Genomic DNA, 27,275 nt, shown 5'->3' with positions numbered 1-27,275 from the left:
CACAAACTATGCTGTTTATAATTTATTAATTACTGTACACTAGCACTGATAACGTGGAGGTGCGTCGCTTACTTAAAAAAATCCGGGTTACTAATTTTGAATTTTAGCCGAATGAATAACTAGGCAGCAGGTCTGTGGGCTGTCTGTGGCAGTAGCACGACGAGGACGTCAGTAACACCCACTTTACGACAAAAAAATCAAAATTACAGTAACCCGGATTTTTTTAAGTAAGCGACACACCTCCACGTTATCAGTGCTAATGTACAGTAATTAATAAATTATAAACAGCATAGTTTGTGACTGTATAAGCTTGCCCATAGGAAACCGTTTCATGGCCGAATATCTCAAGAGAGCAGCCAGACGCCTCTCGAATATCTTCGGAACAGCTCCAAATGACCAACAACAAGCAGGGGTGAGTAGAACATCATGTTATAATGTGAAATCAAGGGCCCAATGTCAAAAAACCGGTCTTATCCTTTAATATTTTAAGGAACTGTGTTTAAAAATGTACAAATCATCATTTTTATGAGATATGAGTGCTGAAATTCGCAAGAAAATGTTGATGTTAGGGGCAATTTGGGCTTCTTTCTGTTCTAATGACCAGAAATTTTTTCCATTTCGTATTATTTATCTAGCAAAACACATTACCTAGCATGCCACGCATGATCTGCAGAAACAGAGAGGGAGGATGGATGGATGGATGGATGGATGGATGGATGGATGGATGGATGGATGGATGGATGGATGGATGGATGGATGGATGGATGGATGGATGGATGGATGGATGGAGGTGAGTCAGACTCAGACTCAAGACTTCAATTTGGATCATTATCACAAGCTGTGTGTCGCTTCACACACAAGCAGGGGGGGAATTCAGCTTTGATGTAGTTTATCTTTTCATTGATTGTGTGAAAATGTGTAAACTGTGCAACTAAATGTTCTATTACATCACAAGTTAGCATATCTTTACTACTCAAAGCTACAAGTGTTTTACAAGCCAAACAAGTAGTTCGCAGACAAGGCTCTGCTGCCCATTCTTTAGAAAATATTATTTATATTATTACCTTGGCTTGCTACTTTTATTGTTACTGCTATTGTTATTTTATTGCATTTTATTTTCATCTGTGATGAAGTTATTGGTATTGCTATTTTATTGATGACTCTCTTAATATATGATGCAGTTGCTATTGTGAAGCACTTTGGTCAGCTGAGGTTGTTTTAATGTGCTATATAAATAAATTTTGAATTGAATTGAAATTCTCTTTACTATCTGTGTTTACACACAGTTAAAACAAGGACATCTGGTCAGCCCCCTGTGGGCTGCTCAGAGTAAGCAGCTATAAGTACCTGACAGTGATCTCACGGGAGAAACCATGAAGCCCCCCCCACTCTCCCAAAGTATTGTAGCCGCAAAACACAAAAGGTCCTTGTAGAGCCAGACCTGCATTTGTTGTTTCTGGGTTACTGTGGTAACGTGGTGCAACATGGCAGAGAGGCAAAAATAAAAATAATAAGTTCATGATCCACTGTAATAATAATCACAGCCATTCTTAGTTATGAGAGACTGCACACTGATTAAAACATATGAATATTAAATATAATTTAAGACAATAGATTTCCCTAAATGTTACAGACTAGATTATTAAAGCCAATGTGGTGTCAGGCACTAGAGAACACCTTCTGAGATCTTACAGAGTCCATGCTTCAGCAGGTCAGAGCAGTTTTGATACCGCTTGATGGACCAACATCATAAACAATGATGGTGGTCGGAATTTTTTTCCTCATCCATCATGTTGATGAGCATGTTGCAAGCAGTTACATTTATTCAAAAGATAAGGCTGGGAAAATTGTAAATTTTTTCATTCACAATTTGTCAGTCAAAGACAAACAAGACTAAATGTCCTTGTCAGAGTTAATAAGTGATAAACAGACCAGACGGTATGACCACAGGAGGCAGTTTGTGCTATCAAACTATGTGGAGAGCCAATAGATAAGCTTTAAAGCTTGCCTTGATGGTTGCTTTTATGATAGGACAATGCGTGCTGGGACAGACTCCAGCCCCTCTGTGACCTTGGAGAGGGTAAGTGGGTTGACACAATTAATTAAGAAATGTCCAAGGACAATTTTGGTTGCTGAAGTCTGCAAAAGAGCTCAAAGTGAGACCTTTTTTCCACGTGTGACATCTCTGTCTGTTTGTATCGACTCTTTATTGCACATTTCTGCTGTGAGTTACAAGTGCTAACATAATTAAATCGCTCTCTTTTTTTATCAGTAAGACACACAGATGAGAGGAAACACATGTAGTGTGCAGTTTACTGACACAACCCTATGGTTCACACCAAGCTATTACCTTGGTTGTCATTTATAAAAATGATTGTAAAATTGCTCAGGGCAGCTTTTCTTAACTGTCCATGTCACATCAGGCTTCCAAGTGGAGAATCTGAAGCTGTAGCTACAGCGCCACTGCAACAAAAAATTTAGAGGAGAAAGCGGGAAACGGGAGACTCAGAAAAAGACAAGCCGAAGAAGGCGTCACCTTCGTTTTCCATTACTGGCCTGAATCAATATGGCTAAAAATAAAACCAGCAGGATTCTGATCCTGTTGAATTCGCAGATCACCGCACAGTCCGAGTGTCACATCAGATGCGACTAGAATCATCCAACCTGCCTTTATTTATGTGGAAATCAAGCTGCTGTCTGCCAAACTGTGAGTGTATTTTTTACTCACAGTCAGAGCGTCTCACTCTGTCGCTGTCTGCTGCCAACTGAAACCCAAAAGCCAAAACAACACTGCACTTACAGACTGATGGATCACATTACATCTCAAATAGCAAAAAACAAAGTCTCTATAATGCACAGACATCGATATCTATATTCCAGAAATACTGCTGAAGGCATTAGAATAGTGAATATTAATACAGCAGTTCTTATATTTACGTGTCCTGTCCATGTTTGGCTGCTAAACTCAGCAACACTGGCTGCTCATGAAGCCATTTGATGCTGCATTATGATCCAGTCTTATTAGTGGAAAAGCTTTAGGCCTGAAACGTGAACAAAATAATAAGTGACTAAAACTGGGTTTTTTGTTTTTTTTCCAAAGCTCTCCTTGAATTAAAAAAGTAAGTAAAAAGTAGGATCATCTAAATAAAAAACATCCTCAACTCAAGTAATGGAAACTAATTAATATTTTAGAATTAAAAGGTCTGGCTGACTCAGAGCGCAATCATGAGTCCTTACACACAAAACACCAGAGATTTCATCTGGACATTCTCACATCGGGCAGTTCACTGCCGGTGCACACCAGCAATACTCGGGAGTGGCACAAAGGATGGAAATGATGCAAAAAGCATGTTGAGGAAATCACTGTTTTGTTTGCTGAATGTAGAGAACGGTAGTTGAGGCTTCCTTTCTTTTTGTAGCGAGATGTAATACAAGGTGTTTTTGGACGGATCCACAATCATTTTTCCTCTGTCTTGGACAGTTAATGTGAGGAAGTGAAAAATACCACCTTAATGAAAAATTGATGAGTCATATTGATCTTCTCCAAGCATGTGGCAGCTGTTGAAAATCTTTGGATGCTTACCATTAACGCTTCTGGGTCTCACTTTCCTTTATGATTTCACCCCCATTTCCCATTATTCAAGCCTTCCTTGACAGATATGACATCTATTTCAGTCCAACTGGCTCTCATGGCAAAATATAAAATAGTGTTCTACCACATTTTCTATATTTTGCTGAGGGGGACAAACTCATCTATTATTAAGCCAGAAAAAGGACACTTTTCTTTGTTACATTATAAGCATAAAAGGAAATAAATAAGCATCTAAGTATGTTTAAATGCAAGCTATATTCATTTTGTTTTCTAACATTAACCAAGTAGTTTTTAATGGATAAGCATGTACTTTGTCATTTTCAAACCTTAAAAAAACTGCATCTGAAAGCAGAATGAGAGAATTATTTAAAACAAAAAATGTAGTTTTATGAAGTAAGTCTTCATAATACTGTGTTGGAAACCAGATAAACTGGAATTTGCTGCTTGACAGCAGTCAGGTTTCCGTGTCCATGCAGAGCAAATCTGAAGCAATCTTTTGAAAAGCTGTAAAATAGAATGTGAATCAGACACGTTTCAGTTAACTGGTTTGAATGGAATGAATTAAGCTGCATAGTGGCATAGGTTGTAAGTATAGGCTATGTGACTGTAATTCAGTAAGAAGTAGTTGTCCTAGTTTAAAGAAAACTTCAAGGAGGAAAAATAACAAAAACGGTGGTGGGCAGACACAAACAGGCAAATGGAGAGAACCCTTCTTCAGGAATTACTTTAATCTTTAGAAATATCAGGGGTCTTATATTATATGTGGGAAAATCAGTCATGTGAGATTACTGTTTGCTAGCTCAGACCAGAAATAGGATTGAGTTAAGTCAAACAAGATGAGCTGTTGTTTCCATATGTGCATCAAATATTCTTCGAAACAGGCAAATTTCATCTCAAAGGAGGGTGTAAATTTTTTTTGTTTGTTAACTAAACTTTGTTTTTCATTTTCTTAACTTGAAAAAAGTACACAATTCCTCAGCTGCTAAATGCTCCGGAGTTCACCAGCTGGCAGCTAGCTTTCAGGTGGTTTTATAGAACTTTTTTTTAGAGAAAACTGATAACTGCTGTATTTTTGCTGGAATGCTGTGAGTACTTATGCTGCGTGTACACCAAGAGCGACCTACGCTACCTGAGGGCAGGGACACGAATAAACGTGTTGTTATTTACAATTTGTTTTACAAGATATACATCACGTTACAAATTATGTAAAACTACATTAGGTACACCTGAGAAGAGCAGGAATAGCAGCTGTGAAAAAGAAACTAAATTCGAAATTAAATCCGAAATAAATCCGAAATAAAACAATTTAATTCAATCTAATTTAAAATAAAAATTGCAGTGAGAAAGGTATGCGTGGGGTTACTACACTATTGTATTGAAGCACTCGATACGGCAATTGCAACAGTCTCAGGATTAAACGACTATTGTTTGGATAGGAACCAAAGTTTACACGTCTGTTTCCGCGAACCCCGCGGATTGTCGGACCCCTACAATCTGTGGATTGTCATTGGTTTTCGCCGAACCGCGTCATATTACCATAATGTTAGCTTGAGATTAATCGCTGGAATCCGCTCTGGTAGCGCAGTTCTCTTCGCCACTGGCGAATCCGCTCTGGTCGCCCAGTTAGCTCACCCTCCATAGAGAAATAATGATTTCCGGCGCTCAGGTAGCGTAGGTCGCTCTTGGTGTTCACGCAGCATAATAACATTATGGTAATGAGCTATGACGCGGTTTGGCGAAAACCAATGACAATCCACAGATTGTAGGGGTCCGACAATCCGCGGAGTTTGCGGAAACAGACGTGTAAACTTTGGTTCCTATCCAAACAATAGTCGTTTAATCCTGAGACTGTTGCAATTGCCGTATCGAGTGCTTCAATACAATAGTGTAGTAACCCCACGCATAATTTTCTCATTGCAATTAAGTTTTATTTCTGATTTATTTCGGATTTTATTTCGAATTTAGTTTATTTTTCACAGCTGCCTCTGCTATTCCTGCTCTTCTAAGGTGTAAATAATGTAGTTTTACATAATTTGTAACGTGATGTATATCTTGTATAACAAATTGTAAATAACAACACGTTTATTCGTGTCCCTGCCCTCTCTTTCCTCATGTTTTTTTTCGCGGGGGTGCTGCCCTTGGTGTACACGCTCCAAGGGCGACCTACGCTGCCTGGTAGCGGAGGTAGATGGAGAAGCTTCGCTTGAGAAATTCACTTTGGTAGCTTTGTTCGCTCGTGACGTCACATTTAGAATGTTCAATTTTTAAAGGCCCCGCGGCTGTGCAGCACCCCCGCTCTTTTGAGAGGAACACAATCTTGCTTCAAACAAAAGACTATAACAACTGGCTCTTCACTTCGGAAGACGAGCATAGTGTCAAGACCGGATAGTTTGTCTCGGGAAAAGCAAGAGTCTAATATGAAGTATTACTACCACTTGGTGGAGGCACTTAACACGTAAAAAATACACCATCAGCATTAACCAAACGCTGTTCTTTACTCATCGTACATACACATACTATATCATTTTCAGCAAGCATGCCAGGCTGTACTCGGATTTTTGAGATCTATAGCAAATTCACATCAGTAACATTAAACAACATACACGTGCATGTTCTACATTAAAATTAATTAAATAAATACGTAGGAACTAGGAACCACAGAGGACGTGCATCCTCAAACAACCTCCATGCTGCTCTGCCCATTGTCAGCCATTGGCTTGGATGTGAAGGAAGATCTGCTGGAAGCTGTTCTTGTCAAAAAGGCTCATCTGCAGGAATTTCTGAGGACAGCATGTGTTGGATAGAGTATAAAACAGAAAGAAAATAACATCTTCAGAGTCTTCTGGAAGAATGGTGACAAAGGCAACCATGATGAAAATTACGCTAAGATATTATTGATCATTTGACAGTGCTAAAAAGACGACTTTTTGCAAACATTTAACTCTAAAGAAAACACAAACAACAAGACAAAGCATTGGCTTCCACAGACTCATTTAAAACTCAGAACACAAACTGTGCATCTATTTTGCCTCACAGATGTTGTGTAAAGCATTTGTGCACCTTGTTTCTCACTGGTTTTAGTTCTTCACCTTATGGATGTAAGACTTGTGGACTAATTATTTTACAGGAGTACGTTAAATGGGCCCTTGCCAACGTAACAGGACCATTTCTGTTGGAGTTGTGTCTATTCTTGGAATGCTGTGAGGCTTCATAGGTGAGTTGCATCATTTTTTGTAGTTGCGACTGGTTTGTTTACTGTGTCTACTGTGTCTGCAGCTATGATCGTATCCTGAAATCTTATCTCAAGAACTTTAGCTTTCCGACGGGGTATAACATATGTAGGTACATAGAAAGGGGGACAGAGGAAAACCCCAGATTTGTTGTGAAATATGCAATGTCCCGCCGGTGGAACGTTGGAACATTAAGGGGTTAAAAATAAGTGATTTACTCATGGTGCAAGAGTTTCTGTCTGGATGTTTCTGATATATGTGCATGTATCATGTTTAAACTTTACAGTTTTTGCTACCAAACTGCCCAGGATTCCTTTAATTCTTCCAAATTTGGAGTTTTCAATCAAGTGAAGCAGTATTACAGTTATCTGTATATTTTCACAAATACGTCAAACGGATCAATTTAGATCGTTAGACACACCTACGCACTTCAGATTTTGTCTTAAATCTGCCAGAAGGATCTCTCGCGCAGTGGATGTGACAGGTGACAGCTTAGAGAGGTTCAGTGCATCAGACAGACGATGCCTCGATCCTCCTCACTTTGATCTTTTCTATTAGTGCCTGTAACTGCAGAAGGCGTCGCCTTTCTAACCCCGATTGCAAAGTGTGGAGACAGAGTTGCGACTCCGCCTGACAGCCTTTCTGTGTTAAAGTCCTGCTGCCTGAGTGATGACTGCTAGACATTAGCCCTACTGTAACTGGAGGATAATCGGGTGCAATAACAGGCGGTGATGCTTTGATTAAATGGCACTCTGTGGGAAATACAGCTCAAGGAAACAATAGAGTACTGAAATACCATACCACCATGATACAGCAGCAAGGCTGAGGTAACGGTAAGAACCAGAATAGGAAAGACTATAATGGAACACAGTTATTTGTGCTTCTCTAACACATTTTGTTCTTTTTCTGCAGATCGCCAGACAGAGGACACCTCTGGAAAATCAAAATTGAGAGAAGCACAAAGAGAATCAGCTGTTGATCAATATTTATTGTAACATTTCCCTCCCTCTGTCTCGCATTGACCTCCCTCTTTTACCCCAGATTTATTTTTAGCAGCAGCCTCTCTCACTCAGGCCTAATATAAGAATAGATGTTCCTCACAAGAAACACAGCAGGAAGCATTCTGCAAGCAATGAGTTGGAGGGAGGGAGGGGGGGGGGGGGGGGGGGGGGGGGGGGGGGGTGTCCTGTCACTGACCAATTTAAAGAGCTCTGTCATGCAGTTTGCCTCTGATACTCGCCGCACGTTTGCTCAACCCTTCAGTCTGATTCATTGAGGTATTTTGCTTGTTCTGATTCAGTTGTTGGGATTTGCATTTCTTTTTAAAGTTTGCAGCACACCCTTCACATTCAAGGAACTTGTGAATTTTATGAATATTTGTAAAAATAATAAAGCAAAAAATTTGAAATAATTCATGTGTGCATTGAAAAATCGATCTGATGTTTATATCTTGTAAGTGGCCACGTGGATTCCTACCCAATTCTGCTAATATGATCAATGATCACAACTTTGTCCATCCAAAAAAGTTAGAAATGATAGATTTTAAGTGTGTGAGGCTATTTCAATTTCCAGACTTTTCACCTTCCAAACGTAAAAAGCATCAGAAAAAGCATCAGCTGAAGTATCCTCATTAGCATATATTTAATGAGTTCCTAAAAAGGTTGTAAAAAGAATTACATGTGCTTTAAAAAAAGTGTGTAGATAACGTGACGTGATTATTATTTCAGTGTTAACACCCTCAAATTGGACAGGACTGTTGGTCTGGATAGCAGTGCTATCTAAATCACAGTATTTAGGCTTTGTTTGTTTGTTGAAACAACTTAAAACCAGCCTTGGTTTATGACCAACATCCGAATCACTTTCCTACAGTCAGAAGCTTTTCTGTATCCATGATTCCTTCGCCTAACCAGGAGGAATCACCTCACATTTAATCATGATGCATCTAGATATTCTTTCTGTTAATGAAAGCTGTTATTGCATGCAGGATCCATATTTTACCAGATAAGATCACATACGAAGGCTGTCAGTCTCTCGTTGTGATCATTTATCAGCTGGTATTAAAGCAACCTGTAACAGATGACCACACTGTGTAAAAAAAAAGAAATAGGGTTCCATACACTGAAAGGTCTGCAAGTCGAGCTCTTCACAAGGGATACATCATATTTGTTGACAGCTTTTCCAGTCTTGTGTTGTTATGTGAACTTAACTGCAGCAGTTTCTCCGCTCGGGATTTTAGACATGCATGCATGAAGCTCCCTGATTACCAATTTTGTCTTAATATCATTTCAACCTATAGTGCTATATTTAGATATATCCACAGTATCAAACGCAACACAAGTCAGCAGAAGTGTGCAAATCTGCAGGTCGTACGTGCAGGGACTCGTGAATTTCTTACAAAGTCAAAAGAAGTGAATGTTTTGTACATTTGTAGCCCCTCCACAACATGTCTGGACATTTTCAGAACAGCAGTGCATGTGTGAGAGCGGCTTAGTGAGTTATGTTGCACAAAAAAGCGGGCAGATATCCTCAAAATCAGGGAGAGACCATGACTTAGTCGTCTTCTGTAGGTGATCCCTTTGCCATTTGCTCAGTCACCATTGCTTCCTGTGCCAACCACCAATGTCCTATTTTGTTTTTCTGCAATGCAAGAAAGGATCTGTTATCTGCAGAGTCAAGCTTCTGACTGTAGAGAGTCCGAACCAGATCACTACGTCACAGATACAGTAGAAGCAAGTATTTGCATGAAATGTCCTGGACTTTCACTTCAGCTCTGACAACATGATGCAACAGTCAACAGTTTTCCTCTGTAAACACGTTCTTGGTCTCCTCTGAGTGTAGTCAGCGACCGGTTTGGCTGTGAAGCCACACCTTCCAATATGAAAAACTGAGTGTGTCCAGCACATAGCTCATATGATGTGCTTTGATGTACCTCTGACACAGGAAATAACAAGGAGGGGGATGGAAGGGGCTGAAGGACACCCTAAGGGGATGAAATTAAAACAAAAACAACAAAGGGGACACACCCACTTATGAGGCAAAAAATAAAAATACATGATTTTTTTTAATCTTCACACCTCAAGCTTCTGAGAGACAAATATCCCGTCCATCCCCCAGACTCATCGCTGTCCTTCCGCCGGCACAGCTCAATGACAACCAAAGGTCACAGCTCCCCTCCTTTTTTTATTGAAATCTTCCAGCAGCCTCTATTTGTTTTCATAAAGCAGCTGATGATGCTTTTATTGTGCATTAACAAAGGGAGTGAGGGGTGATTGTCCTCTGCTACGATGTGTGGGTCTGCATTTATGAGCATGTGAAAGCAGGACACACCAGCTGCATGCTACACTTAATGGGAGCTGACTGATACACAATTTCACAGGGGTGGCCATACTTTCTTGGAACAGCAGTTTGAAAGGAGTCTCTTAGATCTTCATTGTTGTGAGGAGGCCTTTGTGGGACAATTAAACCCTCCACAGAAGCTTTAAATCTTTTACTTCTGTCTTTGTGGGCATCACTTTCAGACCTTGGGAGTGAATAAATGTTGTGTTCTTCTTAAAAGGTTTTTAAGAGGTTCAAGGTTTGATTTTTGAGCTGAAGTTCCACTCGTGACTTTATATGTATATAACTGACAGGTAAATCAGTTTAATATTTGTGAATAGAGCATCTCAACGGGGCCTTTTGCAAGTCATCAAAAGAAAACACAATCAGCTTTGAGGCTACCTTTACACGGAAACAAATGAAACCAAAACGCAAAAGTGGCGTTTCGTTTTCACTTTTAAATTTGCATATAGACGAGCGTTTTAGGGTGAAAATCTGCGTGCCTACGGAAACGCAAAAGTGTGTGACGTTTCATATTTATCGATGCAGTAAACACGCCAGATGGCTCCCACCACTGAGAAGTCCCCCCAGGTCTCACCCACAGCTGGCTAGGTCGCCTGCTTTCTTTATGAACTTCAAGAATTTCGAGAACGTAGTTCATAATTTTTGGTCTGTTCTTTACTACTCTCGCTCATCATTGCTGTTATCTGATGACTCTTGAACGTCAATTACCGCGAGTTTGAAACTCCGCAGGGATGGACATGTTGATAGCCTACTGATGTGTTTCCCACGGTTTTCTGGCGCTTTATTATGCTTGTCACGTCATTTCTATGTGACGAGAAACGCAGTTTTGCGTTTTCATCCTTTACACGGTGGCGCGACAGTGGAGCGTTTTCAAGAATTCCACTCTGGAGGGCGGTTTCACTTTTTTGCGTTTTCATGCCCCCAAAACGCCGTTTCCATCTAAACGATATAGTGCATCCGCAAAAAGGTTTTGCGTTTTTAACCCGTTTTCGTTTCCATGTAAAGTGCCGCTGAATGTTTAGACTTCAAAATATTGAAACAAGATAACACGGTTGTGTCTGGTTTGTAATTTCTAACTTTACCACCAATAAACTTATAGAGTGAATATTTATTAACAAACCTTACAAAAGCACCTTTTCCTGCTGGGCACAACAGCTAACCTAACTATCAAGTTCAATGATTTCATGTCAGAGAGGGGAACTGCGGCTTGAACCGAAATCCCAACGACACAATGCCCCGGTAACCTTTGTGATCTATGAATTAGTCTGCGATATAACCAAAGTATGGAGTCACTGCCGAACCCTTTTGTGTTCTTATCAGGCTCATTTAAGTGTTATTCTGGAATTAATGAAACCTTATTTTCTAGCTCTGGACTCCTTGCTGAGATTGGCAAACATCTGAAAGTTCCCAGCTGAAGTACATGGGAAAAGGAGAGTATGGTTGTATTCAGGAGAACTGTTTAAATAAAGCCCCTCCTCTATAATTGGTAAAGTTTCTCACAGGCAGATGTATTTGGAAAAATGTCCACCATGCCTTAGCTTTTGGGCCGAGAGGGCATGGACGTCGGAAACTCTGAATTCCAGTTTTCTCCCTGCACACGTGAATGGAACAAAATAATTACACAATTATTCTAGACTTTGTAAATAAGCAAAATCTAAAACCGCTAATCCTTTTGGGTTGGCTACTACTCTGATGACAAAAAAGCACTTTCCCTGAAGACCACCAATTCAGTGGCAGACCGTTTGTTACGCAGAACCATTAGTGCAGTTAGTCTTACTGCATATCATGGCCTAGCTTCAAACAGATCAATAGTCAGCAGAGCAAATTGGTAAAAAAATCTTAACAAATCCAGTCAAGAGACAAAGGAAAACGTATTTTTCAACCACAAAGTCACCAGCGCTGTTCTTCTCTCTTCTTTGATGCTATGATATATCACTCTACACTAACCTCATCAGGAGGTGCCATTGTTTACTGTCATCCCAAAACGCACCTTTGGCAGCCCATATGAAAAGCTGATGTTTCCCAAACATCTGGGCTTCACGTGCAAAGGACTTCTCTCAAAGATCTCAAAGACATCTGTGAAACGGCAGATCGGATGCAATTCCTAATCACTGAAGGTTCATGTTTGCTAAACCTCTCCAGAGCCTTCAAAAGTGATGTGTTTTTGCATAAGACAAGCCTTTTTTTTTTTTTGCTAGTTAGTGAGTGGACCATTTTTTCGCCCACTTTTTAGTTCACCTTCAAACGTTCATGAGTTTGGCCACTAGAGAGACAATCACAAAAGGATTGCACTACTTCCAGCACGGATACCGGACTGAAATGCCAGGCAGACTTAAGATCTTAGCTGCCATTGCTCTGTTTAAAGACTTTCAACAAGTCATAAGCAGCAGTGAGCCAAGTCTGCTCCCATCCTGGTCTTCTGTGAGGAATTGAAGACAAATGATATTAGAGCCCGCCTTCACATATACTGCATCAGTTAAATCACCAGAAAGAAGCCAATAACTCACTCCCTCTAGAGAAACTAATGTAGGAGGCTCTGTCACTGCAGGGGAAGCTATGATTTCCATGCTTTCTCAACAAAAATGAAATGGGCTGTGAGGTAACACCTAAACCTGAGGTAAAATAGGGTTAATGCATGAGGTCAATGGTCCAAACGAGTACAACCTGGACGTGAATTGTCTTTCCTGGTGTAGATTGACTTTGCAGAATTGACCTACATGTGCAGAGCGTTCAGCCTCACACCTGAGTTTACTGAGCCAGGTTCTGAGTCATACTGCACGAGTCAATCTCCGAGCCCCCTGTTCATAACCCTGTGTATCAACTGTGTGTGTGTGTGTGTGTGTGTGTGTGTGTGTGTGTGTGTGTGTGTGAGAGAGAAGCCCAGTGTGCACAGCCTGCATCCTCAATATATTACGTCGCCGTATGACGCACAGTAGAGACAAGAGGAGAAAAGGACTGGGAGAAAGAATGGGGTGAGAGGGGGCGGAAGAAGAGAAGAGAAGAAGGAGATGGGGAAAGGGAGGCGGAGGGGACATTTTCTCAGACGCCCAGCATGCAATGACCTTAGTTTCGTGTCAAAGCGGGGGTCTCTCTCCTTACTGTCTCCTTGACTCACACGTACCCATTGCCCGCGTGCCCGGTGTCATCCAAGTGGAGACGAAAACGTCAAGCCAAATCTTATTCCGCTCACATCCCTGCTGCCCAGTCTGTCCCGCCTCTCCCCTCAAACCCTCACACATTCAGGTGTTACAGTAATCCCTACAGTAAACTATAAAGGCGAGGCACCCCCCCCCCCCCCCCAAAAAAAAGGCATCTCACATGCCCGAAAAGAGCCTCCTTTAAAGCGCTGCAACTCCTCTCAAAAGTATTCGAGAAATATTCTAATTTTCTCACAACACATTGCCCTTTGTTTTCACTCTCTCCATCCATCCATCCATCCTTCCACATGGCAGAATATAAAGCGGTGTGTCCTTACTGATTGTCCGGGATCCTATGCAGCCCATGTTGTCTTACAGAGGCTCGTACAGCTCGGGGGAAATAAAATCCATTCATCCAGCGGGCATTTCTCCCCGGATCTCTTTCTCAGCGCTTTCCCCTCTCCTCCTCTTCTTCTCCTCCACTCTGTCTCCCTCACTGTCCTCCTCTACTCCGTATGTGAGACACAGAGAGCGCGCGTGTGCGTGTCAACCGTGTCGCTTCCTCTCTCTCTCTCTGCCTCCGTGCCGTCGTCACACACTCCTGTTTCCCCATCTCTCCGTGGCACGGACACGTTTGTACAAACATATGGGCTGCGCGCGAGCGCATTGTGTGACAAGATAACACAGCCACTGTAATGCAAAAAAAACATAAATGCTGAAATGTTCGGATTTTCATAAAAGTCCAGTTTAGATTTTCAACTCCAAAACTAGTGCAACAGCTCCACTGTGAGCTGAGAAAGACCCCCAGTGACCCCGACCCTGCAGGAGGGGTCCCAGAGAGCATTTTTCTCTTTAATTAACGACCATGGCCCCAAGTAAACAGGTCCTCAAAATAGGATAAAAGGTGAGTATTTTACACCAGTTACAGTTCAAATAACACGAAATGAAAATAAGAGTATAAAATGCAAAAATAGAGTTTGATTCTGATGAGCTTGAATACGGTAGAGGTCCTAGGGAGATTTCATCACTTCATAAGACCTATTGCCACTGATTTTCAGTCCAGATCTTGCGTCATTTAGCCTTTTCTCCCCGTTTCCCGAATGGCTTGTTGACAGCCATCCTTAAGACATGGTCCACTGAAAGTCCAGATGCATTCCTCTGGTTCTGTGTCAGGTCTTTGGATATTTTTTCTTAAGAACACCACTGCCTCTTTTCCTTTTGTCCTTGACTTGTTCAATCACACCTAGCTGTGATATGCCATGTTTTCAGCTTATAGCTATTTGGGAGTCACCTTGTTGGTGCAAACATGCTGTCTATCAAACTCTGTTATCATTGGTATTTTCTGTAGATGCGACAAAAGAAATATGAATTCATAATACACTGCTAGTAACAAAGTATCTAATACCTAATCAGTGAGTTAGATGCCTTTTTAAATTCTTGAATTATTCATCAGTTGGTGTTCAGAGGCTAAAAAAAAGCTAATTCTCTAAAGGTATGGACTGAAAATGAATGAAAAAGCAGCCAATGGTCAAAGAAAAACCTTGAAAAACCTCAATTCTGGAGAACTTACTCAAGAAAAAATTAACAGAAAAGCCTAGGTTTGGCTTGGTTTTTAGGAGCAAGGAAAGTATCACAATGGGAAGCCCATGATCCTTTTGTTAGCAAATTCACATATCTATCCTACTGAAATCCCAAGCAAGGGTTCAAGAGAGTTCACAGGGAAAACATTTTTTTCAGATTTTCTATTGTTCTGAACCTGACAACATGTGGAAATATTGGACTTGCAGTATTGTGTGTTTCACAGAGACATGGCTGCCGGAACATATTCTACACTCCAAAGCATCTCTACTTGGCTTTACAGGCTGTGCAGGCTGACACAGACTGCAGACACTGAAACCCAAGGTCCTGCTTCATTTTGCAGTATTCTCCCGGTCTTTTCATCTGGAAGTTGCTTGGTATGATGCATTGCCCTGCTAAAGGGCATTCCACTGATGGTAAGGAGGGAGAGGAAATCACAGCTTCCCCAACACAGATGGAACATTTTGGTTTAGGGGCTGAATGAATGTTATGCACCAAGTCTGTCAAATTCTGATATTATCATTGCAGTGTGTTTTTAGCCTTATTTATGCTTTCAGGCTGTGAGTGGGTTAATGTGAACAGGATGAAGGCTGCGGTGTCATAAACGGCAGGTATTTTGACATGTCAAAGCAGAAATGACATGAAAAATAATGGCTTCGTTCCATTAAATAAAGTAAGTCTGAGATTTGTTATTAATGGAACATCCTTTTAGCAGTTCGACCTGTGTTTTTGATGCTGCAAGTAAAAATGTATGCGGTCAGAAGGTCTATAAGAGCTGGCCTCATATTGTGCACTACTGTCCAGCAACCTTGACTGTTTGTTGTCAAGGCAACCTGCATGGGCGTCGAGCTGAATAGCCTTCTGTCTGAGCCCGGGATAGACAACAAAGGCATGTATAAACTGGTCCAAACAGACCTTAGTTGCAGACCTTCTCAGTAAAAGTGATCAGTCTAGTTTAATCTAGTCATAGCTTCTCATTTGCCCCCACATCCAGGAATATTACTGAATGTTCATCCAGGAGTCTTACTTTAATTGGTGACTGAATTACTGTTCGAAGTATTCTGTCTTCGAATTTACTGAAATATGTGCAAACATAAAAGGAAATACAGCATATGAGGCAAAAAACAGTTTGTACAATTCTAACAAGCTGGAAAGTCACTATTTATTATGAGCAACTTTATTCTTCAACACAGCCTGAACCCTCTTCGACAAGCTTTCTTGTTATTTCTCCAGGCATCTTGAAGGATTTTCCAAAGTTCTTTGGATGTTGGCTGCCTTTTGTTCCCTTCTCCATTTAGATGATCTCTCACTTCTTCAATAATGTTGAGGTCCAGGCTCTGCGGAGGATTCATCCCTCCATAGTAAGACCTGTTGCCACTGATTTTCAGGCCATCTCTTGTGTCATTTGGCCTTTTCTCCCTGTTTCTATTCCTTAAGAATGGCTTTTTTGACAGCTGTGCTGCCATGGAGACCATTTCTGATGAGGCTTGGGCAAACAGTAGATGGATCAACTGAAGGTCCAGATGCATCTCTCAGGTCCCGTGTCAGGTCTGTGCTGGATTCTTTTTAAGGACATTACTTTCAGATACTGTTAATCTACTGGAGATAGTTTTTTTGTCCTCCACTTGTCCAGTTTTCTCAATCTTCTGATTGCAGAAGGACTGCACACTATGCTAAGACAAGTTTTCAGCTCATAGGTCTCTCCTTGTTGGAGCAAAAATACTGTTTTATATTTGTCAAACCATGATCTCTATTTCAAATTTCATAGATGCAACTAAAAAAAATGAGAACAAATGTTGTGTCTTTGTAACACGCTGCTAGTAACAAAACATCCAAAGATACAATTTATTCTTTGCTATGTTGTATGTTATGTGTAGACAAAAAATGTATTTATCCTTTGTCTTAAATGTGTTTTACTGCTTCTATGATTTATAGCTTAGTGTTAAGTTTACATACACATTCTTGTGAAAATGCTCAGCGACAGGGACTGGACTGAAAATTGGTAAAAAAAAAAAAAAAGAAAAGAAAAAGAAAGCAGCCAATGTCCTTATAATAACTTTGAAAAACCTTAAGCAAGCCTGGAAAACTATTTTTGAAGACATACTTAACATATTACAAAGAAGACTAGCTGCTTAGATGCAAAATATAAAGTAATTAGGGTTGGCTCGAGAGATATGCACAATAGTATAGATGGATTTCTTTACACTTGGACATAATTATCAGACAATTATTTGACTGAAATCAGTTCTATCACTTGAAGTTTGTCTAAAAGTGAGATCAGGCTTTCACTAAACTGTTTTTTCTACCCAAGATTTAATACCAAGGCTTTTTTTAGCTTAATATTCTCCACCGTGGCTCATAATCTCTCTAAGCTAACACATGCATTAACTACTCTCTGTGTTATTCTGTCTTCCCTCTTTGTCTCTGGCAGCCGTAGACACATGATCGTAGAAGACTTTCCCAGTCAGATAAATGTACACTCAATTGTGGTAAAGTCCTGAGCTGGAGGTTTTTTTTTTTTTTTTAAATAGATTCATCTGCTGCCTTTAAATGTAAATCCACTCATATCAAACTTGTCAGCTCAGCTCTGACAGCTACATGTTAAGCCTCCAATTTATTTTTGTCATCACTGACGGATGTGAAAGTTTTATTCCACTTGAGTAAAGGTGAGCAAGTGTTGACTCACCAATATCTGACGCATATAATATGTATTACACTGCAGTCAGCAGCTGGGCTTTCCACCCACTCCTTTCTCTCTCTGACAAAGCTGCACAGCTGTTTTCCTCCTTCAGACATCTCTGCCCTCACCTCCGTGCACCTCCCCGGCTTCTCCTCTTCATCTCACACTAAATATTAACATGGAGATACGGCTACAGAGAGCAGACAAAGAAGGAGATGGCTGCTACTTATTCTATTAACTCAGATCTCTATTTTAGAGAGTAAGATCACAGCCCTGGACTTACCTCCGCATTCTGCACTCAGTAGACATACACAGACAAGCTGCAGAATTGCATTCACACTTTGCACAAGTTCTCAGGATGTTTTTTCTCTTTAACACTGAAAAAAATGTTTTTGAGACTGACATTGTTTTTCCTTTTTTTCCTCAAACCATTAGTCTGCCTTATGTCAGCGCTCCTAAAGCATGCAAACCTGGAAAATCACACATATTCTTACTTAGAAAATAGCTTTGCTTCAACTTATTTTTCCAGTGGGTGTAAACTTGTTTAGGGTTGTTAGATTATTTGATTTGAAAATTGTTAAATAGTCTTAATCATTTCCGAGATACAAATTCAACAATCCTCAGTAGTAGTTCATTTCAGCTGTCAGCGTTGATAAAATATGTTGTGCATGTGGCATGTTTCTCTGTAACTGAACTAAACGAAAGTTACTCATTTCAACCTTTGATTCAAGCTGCTCGATGAGACATGGAAGTATGATTCTCACCACTGTCACAATGTGTCATCCTTTTATTATCGTCATAGTAGTACCAGCACTGAGGGGTTTGACAGATTTTTCCGTTCTCATGGTAATCCTAATGGGTTAGGTTGAATGGAGACAAAAACAGTAGTCACCACCTGCTAATTACATTACTGACCTCAACAGACCGACAGGTCAGCGATCAGACTGTAACCACCAAGCTGCGGATCATATAGCATTAGTTTTGCTTCAGCTGTTACCAGAAATCAACTTTATCTAATTGACAGCAAACACTTTTTTGTATGTGTCCCCTTTGTTGCTGTCTTGTTGTATTTGGATCTTGAATAAAGATGTCCAGCAAGAACAGCTGAGGGAGGCTGGTTGTATTCTTGGCCCTGAGATGCCTCGACTTTTCAGCTCATTCTGAGGACTGAGATGCTGACAGCCTGGAACCAGTATAAATACATCCAAGTGCAGCTTTGTTGTTTTTAGTATTGTTTCCTTAAACAATTGATGTTTATTACGAAAGGACATGTGATGCCCTGAGTATACAGGCAGCTGTGATGCAGTAGTTAGATGGTTAATCAACTGATTGCACATCCAAAAGCATTAACTTCACATCAACCTTGACAAATAACAAAGTGCTTCAACCATGTGATGGATTGTGAATTACCTTTGTGCAGACATTTGTGAGTCTGACTTTTCATTTAGTCTCCATTCAATTCAGTTTTTTTAAAGCACCAATTCACAACAAATGTCCTTTAAGGGCACTTTACAGAAAAGTACAATTAATAAAAACTGTTGCAGTCACAAAAGAACAACAATATCATGATATCAACAGAAAACCTGAATAAAAAGGCTCTTAGACAAATTCACTTTTGCCTTTTGTTTGGCATTTTCACTCAAAGTAAAGAGGTAAGGAACTTTAAAGTATGTACAAAAATATGTCAACAATGATGTTTTTTGACTTTGTCAGATCAAATCATGACATCATCATATGTTTATTATCAACACTATATAAATATATAATTCTTTCAATATCACGTATCTAATCAATATCCTTATTTTGTGATACTCTCACTACTAATTGACTTATCAGTCAAGGTCAATCATTGCTCAGTCAAAATTTTAGTTTGTCTAATAGTTTCAAAACTAAATATATCCACATTAAATCAACTTGTCTAGTTTCACTTTAACATGCTAAACATGACCTGTAGAGCATCAGCGTAGGCTCACACTTACATTACAGTGTTTATCACAAACTGGCAAAATGTGTGCAGTCACATTCTATTTGCAAAGGCGTTGGAAACGAACTGCATCCTGCTTTTACACGATACATCACAGGTGTCTTTGTGAAAAGGTTCCTTCTTTTCTGTCTTCAGATGTTTGAGACTGTCCTCCTCCTCAAAATACGTCCGTGTGGTGTTTGCACATGCAGGCGGATAAGGCCTTTACTTTACAGGATGCCATTATGAAAGCAGCCATTGAAAGAAGTATGTAGGGGTGCAAATGCACAACAAAAAAAAATAATGTGTGTTTTTTATGAATAACCTTTGGACACAGAGATATAAGGCAATTTAACCTTCTTTGGATGCTGTATAAATATAGAATGAATGCAACGGTTTCATCTCTATATTCAATTGAAATTGCACAAAAGCGTTACATATTTTTTGTTGTTTTGTTTTGTTTTGTTTTGAGTGGTTTGGTTTTTACAAATGCTCGCACTGGATTTGTTGAACCCCGAGCAACAGAAAGCTGTTTGAGTCTGCTAAAAAGTGTTTTATACAATTAATGCGTTTCCCTGACTCATTTGTTTACTGGGATGCAGCTTTCATGACACTGAGGGGTTTGACTGATGGCATTAATTCGTAGACTTTCATGTGAGAGGATGTTATTTGGACTCTAACTGTTAGTTGGTTTGGGTTAGGAATTAAAGTACATGATCTAGAACTTATGTACAGATTAGGTTTAAATGTTCAAAATACATGGGGAGGGTTTGAAAAGCGCACATTTTTCAGACTAATCTGTAGTCTGAAGAAGGGCCTGGTGTTTATATCACATACGACAGTTTGTTAAATCTTTTCAGGGAGCTCTTTGGTGTTGGGATCGACCTATTTTTTTTCCTTTGATGGTCTTCAGGTTTTCAGCTGCATCTCAACGTCATTGATGGAATCTAAGGGAAAAAACACTGAACACTTTTTTTACATGTGATGTTTCTGAGCGTAGGTGTCGATTCTCTTACTGTCATTAAAACCCAGAGTTACTAAAGACCAGCAAGTGTTCCCTTAAGGCTCTTCAAAGCAGCTATTTGTTCTGTGAAGCCCTTGCCTTCACAAACGTCTCACATAACCTTTAAATTATGTGAAGAAACTAAAATACCTAAACTCCAGTATTTTAAGTGACTACCCACTTAAGATTGACAGTTAAAGCCAGACATCACCGTGGCGACGTAGCGCCCTGCTCACAGCAGAAGTGTTGACTCAGATTTACAAATTCAGAGTTATCTATTGAAAGAAGGAGAAGAGCATGTGGGAGATTTTGGTGAATAAGTTGGAAAAAAAGGGAGATGGGATGTGTAAAGAAGAAATAGAGTGAAAGGAAGACACAGAAAGAGTGAGAGGGAGGTAAAATCCAAGCAACCACCAGGGAGAGTGGAGGGATCAGGGAGAGGAGGACAGATGAGGGCGGTAAAGTCTATGAGTCATGCTGGAAATGAGGAGAAAGAAGTCAAGCAGAGAAAATTTATGGGGAATGCGTAAGAATAAAAAAAATTTGAGATGGATAGAAAGAGAGGAAAGGTAGGAGGGATGAGGAGGAGAGAGTTATTAGTATTCTGTCTGAGAGACGGAAAGGAGAGACGAGGTGTTGGGGGAATGAGGAGAAGGAAATAAATGCTTGAAGTAAAGTGAGAAAGAAGCTGAAAAATAAGATGAACTTATTAGAGGTAGATATGAAGACAAACATAGTATCTATGGCAACAAGTCTATTACTGTGTGCGTTAATGAATCATTTTACAACTGGTTGTGCGTGTATGCTGATGAGACGTTAGATGGCAAAAGTGGACAGAAGTCATTAAACCCTTTTTTAATTGCTAAAGAAAAAATACTTTCACATCTTTACTGAAGCCGTGTTCATTTCTGTTTTGTTTTTTACCTGCTTTACTGTTTTTACAGTTGTGCATATGTGGAGGACCTGGACCTATTTGAGTTTAGTGTATACATGCAAGTGGGATTTGACCCCCTACTTCATCATCTGGATGCATTAGTCCTAATTTGAGAAGCTCGATTTCATAGACAATAATACAATAATTAGAATTTCCCCATTTAATGCTTGGTTTACTTTAGCCACTGGAATTGCACGACAGACCCATTTTGGTGTTGCAGGTTTTTATCTATTGTCATGTGTGGCGTGTATCAGGCCCCAGTATACGGTCCTTACCTGCCATACTGGCATGTTTGTATACACAAATATCAATGTCTGTGTTTAGTAGAAAAGAGGGTGACACTGAATGATGACAATAGGCAGTCTGTAAATGCAGAGACCAGATCTGGATCCCATTTAAGGCAGAATACGAAGGAAAAACAACAAAACATTTAAGTAATGTAGGTAAAGAAGGGGAATTTTCTTATTGCATAGAAGTGATCTGACTAGAATCCAACCTGATTTGGAGTTGTTTCTTTTGTTGTCTCCTTGGTTTCTTCACTGATGATCATAGAGTGACTTGCTGTCATCAGAATTCAGTCCCTGTTTTTCCACTAAGTGGAGGCTTTACGTTTAGCTCTAGGATTTAGTGATGGGTCAGAGTTGGTAAAAGAAAGCTGGGGAGACTCTTCTTTAAAAGGCGAGTGTGTGGGCGAGGGGGCGGGTCAGGGCGAGGTGAAGGCAGTAGTGTGACTGCCTGGTGGGTAATCCTGTCCCTGGCAGCCGGAGAGGAGAACTCACTACTTAACTCCTCATCCTGGCTGCTCAAAGATGCTTTGGAATTCAGGTTTTCCTCTGTGGGAACGGAATGGACAGAAGCAGACATAATGAGTTAGATATCGTGTGAAGTCCACGTCACATCATGTCATGACTGTGTGTCACATTAATCATGCAAATAAAGCAGGTTCTCTTTAGAGTACAACGTAAAAAAGGCTAGATCTGTTTTTGCAAACTTGTTTCAGAAAGGACGAAATTTACTCCAGTTTGTGGTCAGTGCACTGAACTCACTGTAAAGTATATATATTTTACTTTTTATCATAGTAATTTTAACTGTTTGAGGAAGTATCCCATCTTTTTGCATTCACACAACAGGAGCTGAGGCAGACGGAGGTTCTTGAGACTCTCTTCAGGGTCTTTCATCTCTGTTTCAAGAGATCATCCTGCAACTGCTGCTGAATGTCAATGAGGCAGTTCGTCTACTATCAGAAGTCTGCATGTCATCAGAAGGATTTTGAATAGCTTTAGGGATAAACTTACATTTAATTTACATCATGCAGAAAAACATGACAGCAGGAGTCAGTTATATACATGAGCATTCAAAAGTTTGGACACACCCACTCATTCAAAATGTGAAGAAAAGTGTATCCAAACTTTTGACTGGTCCTGTATGTATTAGAAACTGTGCTGCCTACACATCCAGTAGGAAAAGCAAAGCTCAGCTCCATAATATAATAAATTGAACTAATTTTAATATAAAAGTTGTTAGTCAGATGATGCATTTACATGAATGTTAATTACATGCTCATGCATCCTGAGTCATGTGTCCAACCACTAAATGACAGCCTGATGGTGGATCTTTTTTAGCTCCGTCTTTGTAGTCTCCACCTGCTCCTGAGAAAATATGTCTGTTTCTTTTGCTGCTAAATGCTCCACTCTGGTTTCCAGCTGGTCTTTGGTGCTGGGCAGGCAGAGTGCAGTGGCAATTTGGAACGTTTTCAGTTAAAACAGCTGCCAGCTGTCGCCAAAACCAGCCTCATTGTCATTTCATATGCTGTAATCATAAAAATTCAGTCTGTATTAGCAGTTGTAGACCATTTTTAGTTCACTTTATCTACGACATAAATGGTGCTGCTTCAGTTGAACGCATGACACATCACCACTGTTTTCTCACCACGAGTCACTGCAGCAAAATGACATGAATAATGTCACATACCAACACCCACACAGAATACACAGATCCAAAGTCCAGCAGCAGCCTGTTAGGCTTACAGAGCTCACCGTAAATGTCATAACGATTGATCCCAAAACTGAGTCCAGCCCAATCAATACTGTTTGTTTTCCACTCACAACGTTGTCCCGCTGTACGGCTCCTCGCAGGCCTCTGAAGCCGCATTTAGGCCACCTGTCAGGCTTCTGAAACAAAAACAAAATTACTCCTGAGGGTTGACTTTACTGGAAGTATGTGGCGCGACACTGAAACAGAAACTCTGCCAGCATCCAGCTGATGGCCAAAGGATTTGTATTACATAGTTTTAAACAGAGGGTATTTCTCTGCTGTGTCGTCCAAGGATACACAGGTATATGGACTATGCCCAAATATATTCAGTCATCACAGAGTATACCCACCACTAAGTCTTGCCAATCTCAGTGTGCTGCAAGCAAATATTCTTCCTGGGAAGGCAAACACATCTCCTACCAATCTCCTCCTCCTTCTGACTAATACTAGTTGCTTTCACTAAATGGGATGGTTATTGGTTAAGACATCAGACTTAGGGCACTTACTTTACACAGATGCTTACTCACTGATGTCAAATCAACAGAAGATAGGCAACAATGTTCTAATACCCACTTCTGAGAAAACTAATATAGCTGAGTAGTCATATGTCACTGCATATTACTGAGGGTATTTATCATTTATATTTTGCTGAACAGTATACCAACTTCTCTTGGCTCCCCTGTTCCACTGATCCTGTATCTTTTTTTAGTTGCTGCATTCAAAGATGACAGTTCTGCAGCTACAGAGTAAAATGCAGAAAAGTAATAAAAAAACTTACATATTTTAAGATTTCTGACAGGAAGACATATTAGTTGAGGCTTGGTTTCTTTCTGAGAAGAGCAAATATCCTAGGAACCGATTTCCGCATGTGCTAAGTGGGAAACCATTCAGCTTTGTCCTCTCAAAAGCCAAAGCAGCAGACCTCAGACCAGCTGCAGAGGCAATGAGATTCTGGAAATCTCTGTCTCAATCCTGCAAGTCTTTTATTTGATTTATCTGCTTGTTTCTTGGCTCCTGCTCCAACAAACACGCCCAACCGTCACACTGACATGAGCGTTTAATGGTGCTCGCAATGGTAGTTGTGGAAATTCAGCTATTGAGTTTCCAGAAAGTCAGCCTCACACTGTAAATAAACCAGTGGATGTGAATGAAAATCCAAGGTGATGAGGTCATGGTGACTTGCTCAGAATGGAGACTCAGAAACTGGTAGTTTCATTTCTGTATTAACTTTTAGTCAGCTTAAAATCAAACTCTTTAAACTAATTATGTGGAAATATATTTTCCACGCCCTAGAATCGAAACTTTCATGTGAAACACACTTGAACACAATTTATCCGCTTGCACATGCAAATCAAAAGCTGTGCAAAACTGAATTCAAAAGGGGATTTTATTATATACACCTCAGTTTGGAAGATAGCATAGTGTACTGCAATGGTAAATTCTCCTATTTATTTCAAGAAGATTCTGGAAAATAAAATGAGATAAAAAAAAATTAATTAAATCACGATATATGTGTAGTCCAAAGGGTCAGAGTCATGAAATTAAACAAAAGACAATAGCCGCTTTCGGACTGTAGGAACCTTTGGCAGTTCTAATAACCTTTTAATCCGCGGGGCCGTTTTCTCCCGTGTTCGGACATACAGCAACTCGGGGCTTTCTCCCTTAGTTCCTATAACTATTTAGCTCCTTCTCCGAGGTCGGGTCTTTTCATAGTTCTATAGAACTAATCTAAGGGAGGTGTGTGGTGGTCGGTAGCTACGCCCCATGTAATTCTATCACGGCTGAAATGTCTCCTCATATGACACAGACACAACCGGCGGGTGTTTAATAAGTTAACTTACACTGGTCTCATTTGTCTGCAGCGCTCTGCTCTCCTTTCTTCCATCATGAAATAAAAAAGTATCTCCTGAATCTCTCTGTGAGCTTTTCCAGCTTCGATATTAGACGCCTGATGTGATTGTCCATGATTAATATCACCATCATGCAGACCATAAACACAGGGGCCTCCCCGCTCTCCATATTAGCTTCTTGGTGGTGTTTTTTCTACTCTCCTTACTTTTACCGTTTTGTTTTGTGTTTGAATGTAGCGCTAAACGGCTAACGGCTAACACGTCACTGAAGCAGACGGCTGCGCGCGGCGCATCAGTCCCTATCAGGTCCCGACTCATGTGCGAATGCAGACTGAAACAGTTCCGCTGGGGAAGGATAGTTATCAGAACGAAATTCGAGGAGGGTAGTTCTGATAACTACTTTCTTAGAACTGTCTGTCCGAAAGCGGCTAATATTTGCTGTTTAGAAATGATTTATGAGTGAAACTGGGCTGAAGCCTGAAATAAAGGACAAAATTGGGCTTATAAACAATTAAACTACAGGTAAAATGATGTGATTCAAATTCCGGAAAAAAAAAACTCCAAGAGGCACAAAGGTGTTCTATTATTCTATACAGTTCCTAAAAGTCGATCAAAAATCATAATTATCAGTTGCATCATGTTTTGGGCAATTTTCTCTCCTGTTTTTGCAGTGTTTAATAATAATGTTTCAGCTGTTTAGACAGACAGAATGAGGGAATAAATCACTGGATGAACCACCAGAGAGACAAATGAAAGAAAGGAAGGTGAGTGAATGAATGCATAAAGAATACTAAATTAACCTACAATATGTTTTTGGGTGTCAATTTTCCGCATCTGTTTAATGATTGTTCTCAGCTATAATTATAAGAATAATCTTTTGCATTCCATGCATTCAACCATCATTCTGTAACTTTTTACATGACTCATACATTATATCTGCAGCATATACTATTAAACAACTGTGTTGTGAATGAAAAATCCCGCATGGTCCACCTCAGCCTTCCTCCACAACATCTCATTTACCTCTCCTCACCTGGTTTCCTGCCAGTTATCCCCGCATCCTCTCTGCAGAGCTGATTAGAGGCCCCTTCCTGTAACAGAGGACGAGGCAAGGTCGACACTGTCCCCCGTCTGCCAGGAGAGCTCTTAGATTTAGTCGGTCCTGGCGAGGCAGAGGCTGCAGCAGGATGAAGATGGATGGGCTGGGGAAAGGTGGGTTAAAATGGCAGTTTGTAGGCTGGGTGTCACACAGGACTTCATTTGATGAAATAATCCAAAGCTGCTCCAGTCTCATTTAATGATCTGCAAGCCTAATTCATTTTATTAATGTTTTTGCAGAGTGTGTTTGGACCTGAAAGTCCTTGTGAAATAAGGGCGAAGTGCAACCTAGAAATCGATGTCCTGGTCTTTGTCCCACAATAAATCAGTGTACAGTTTATCATGAGTAGTAAAATGATCTAAAGCTACCTCCGAATGTCTATCACAGAGCATTAAATGATAGCTGTTTGTGTTTGGAAATCATCAGCTCCTTGTTTTTTCAATTTTCCCCAAAGCTTCTATAATCCATATTTTCATGTTATACTTGTATCGGAAAGCGGTTGCTGTATTGAAGCATTCCTTTTTGTCTTTAGCGCTTTGAAGTGTTTTTCATTTCAGTTTTTCTTTTCTGGTTATAAGTGTTAAAATGCTGGTCCCCCCTTCAGTGCTCTAATAGCATTGATTGCTGCAAATAAACTCTTAAAAGCCTCTGGATATACCACCTGCTCAGCTCCAAGCAACAGACGGACTGAGTTGGATACGAGGCGGTGGAGCATTTAGCAGCTGAACAACCAGATATTGGAGGGCTGAAGCTAAATTGTGTCAGCTGTGTTAATATTATATAGTAATAGACCCAACCACAACCTCCAGTTGCTGCAGACAGTCCCTCTTGCCTCG

The 27,275-nt window shown here is 40.3% G+C and overlaps 1 protein-coding gene across 4 annotated transcripts in view; it reads right to left on the bottom strand.

Annotated features, from left to right (window-relative positions):
• The window catches only part of LOC142367678 (uncharacterized), a 69,254-nt gene extending 55,346 nt beyond the window's left edge, over positions 1-13,908 (bottom strand). For 3 of the 4 annotated variants that reach the window (XM_075449699.1, XM_075449700.1, XM_075449701.1), the window contains exon 1: positions 13,637-13,907. In XM_075449699.1, the coding sequence (XP_075305814.1) occupies positions 13,637-13,664 (28 nt within the window). In that variant the 5' untranslated portion in view covers positions 13,665-13,907. Of the gene's footprint in view, positions 1-13,636 lie in introns of all 4 variants that reach the window. The other variant, XM_075449702.1, reaches the window with a different exon arrangement.
• Positions 13,909-27,275: the final 13,367 nt, after the last annotated feature.

Source organism: Odontesthes bonariensis, chromosome 18 (assembly GCF_027942865.1).
Source record: "Odontesthes bonariensis isolate fOdoBon6 chromosome 18, fOdoBon6.hap1, whole genome shotgun sequence".
Taxonomy (NCBI): Eukaryota; Metazoa; Chordata; class Actinopteri; order Atheriniformes; family Atherinopsidae; genus Odontesthes; species Odontesthes bonariensis.
The sequence above is the reverse complement of the archived record's forward strand: the minus strand, read 5'-3'. Positions and strand labels throughout refer to the sequence as shown.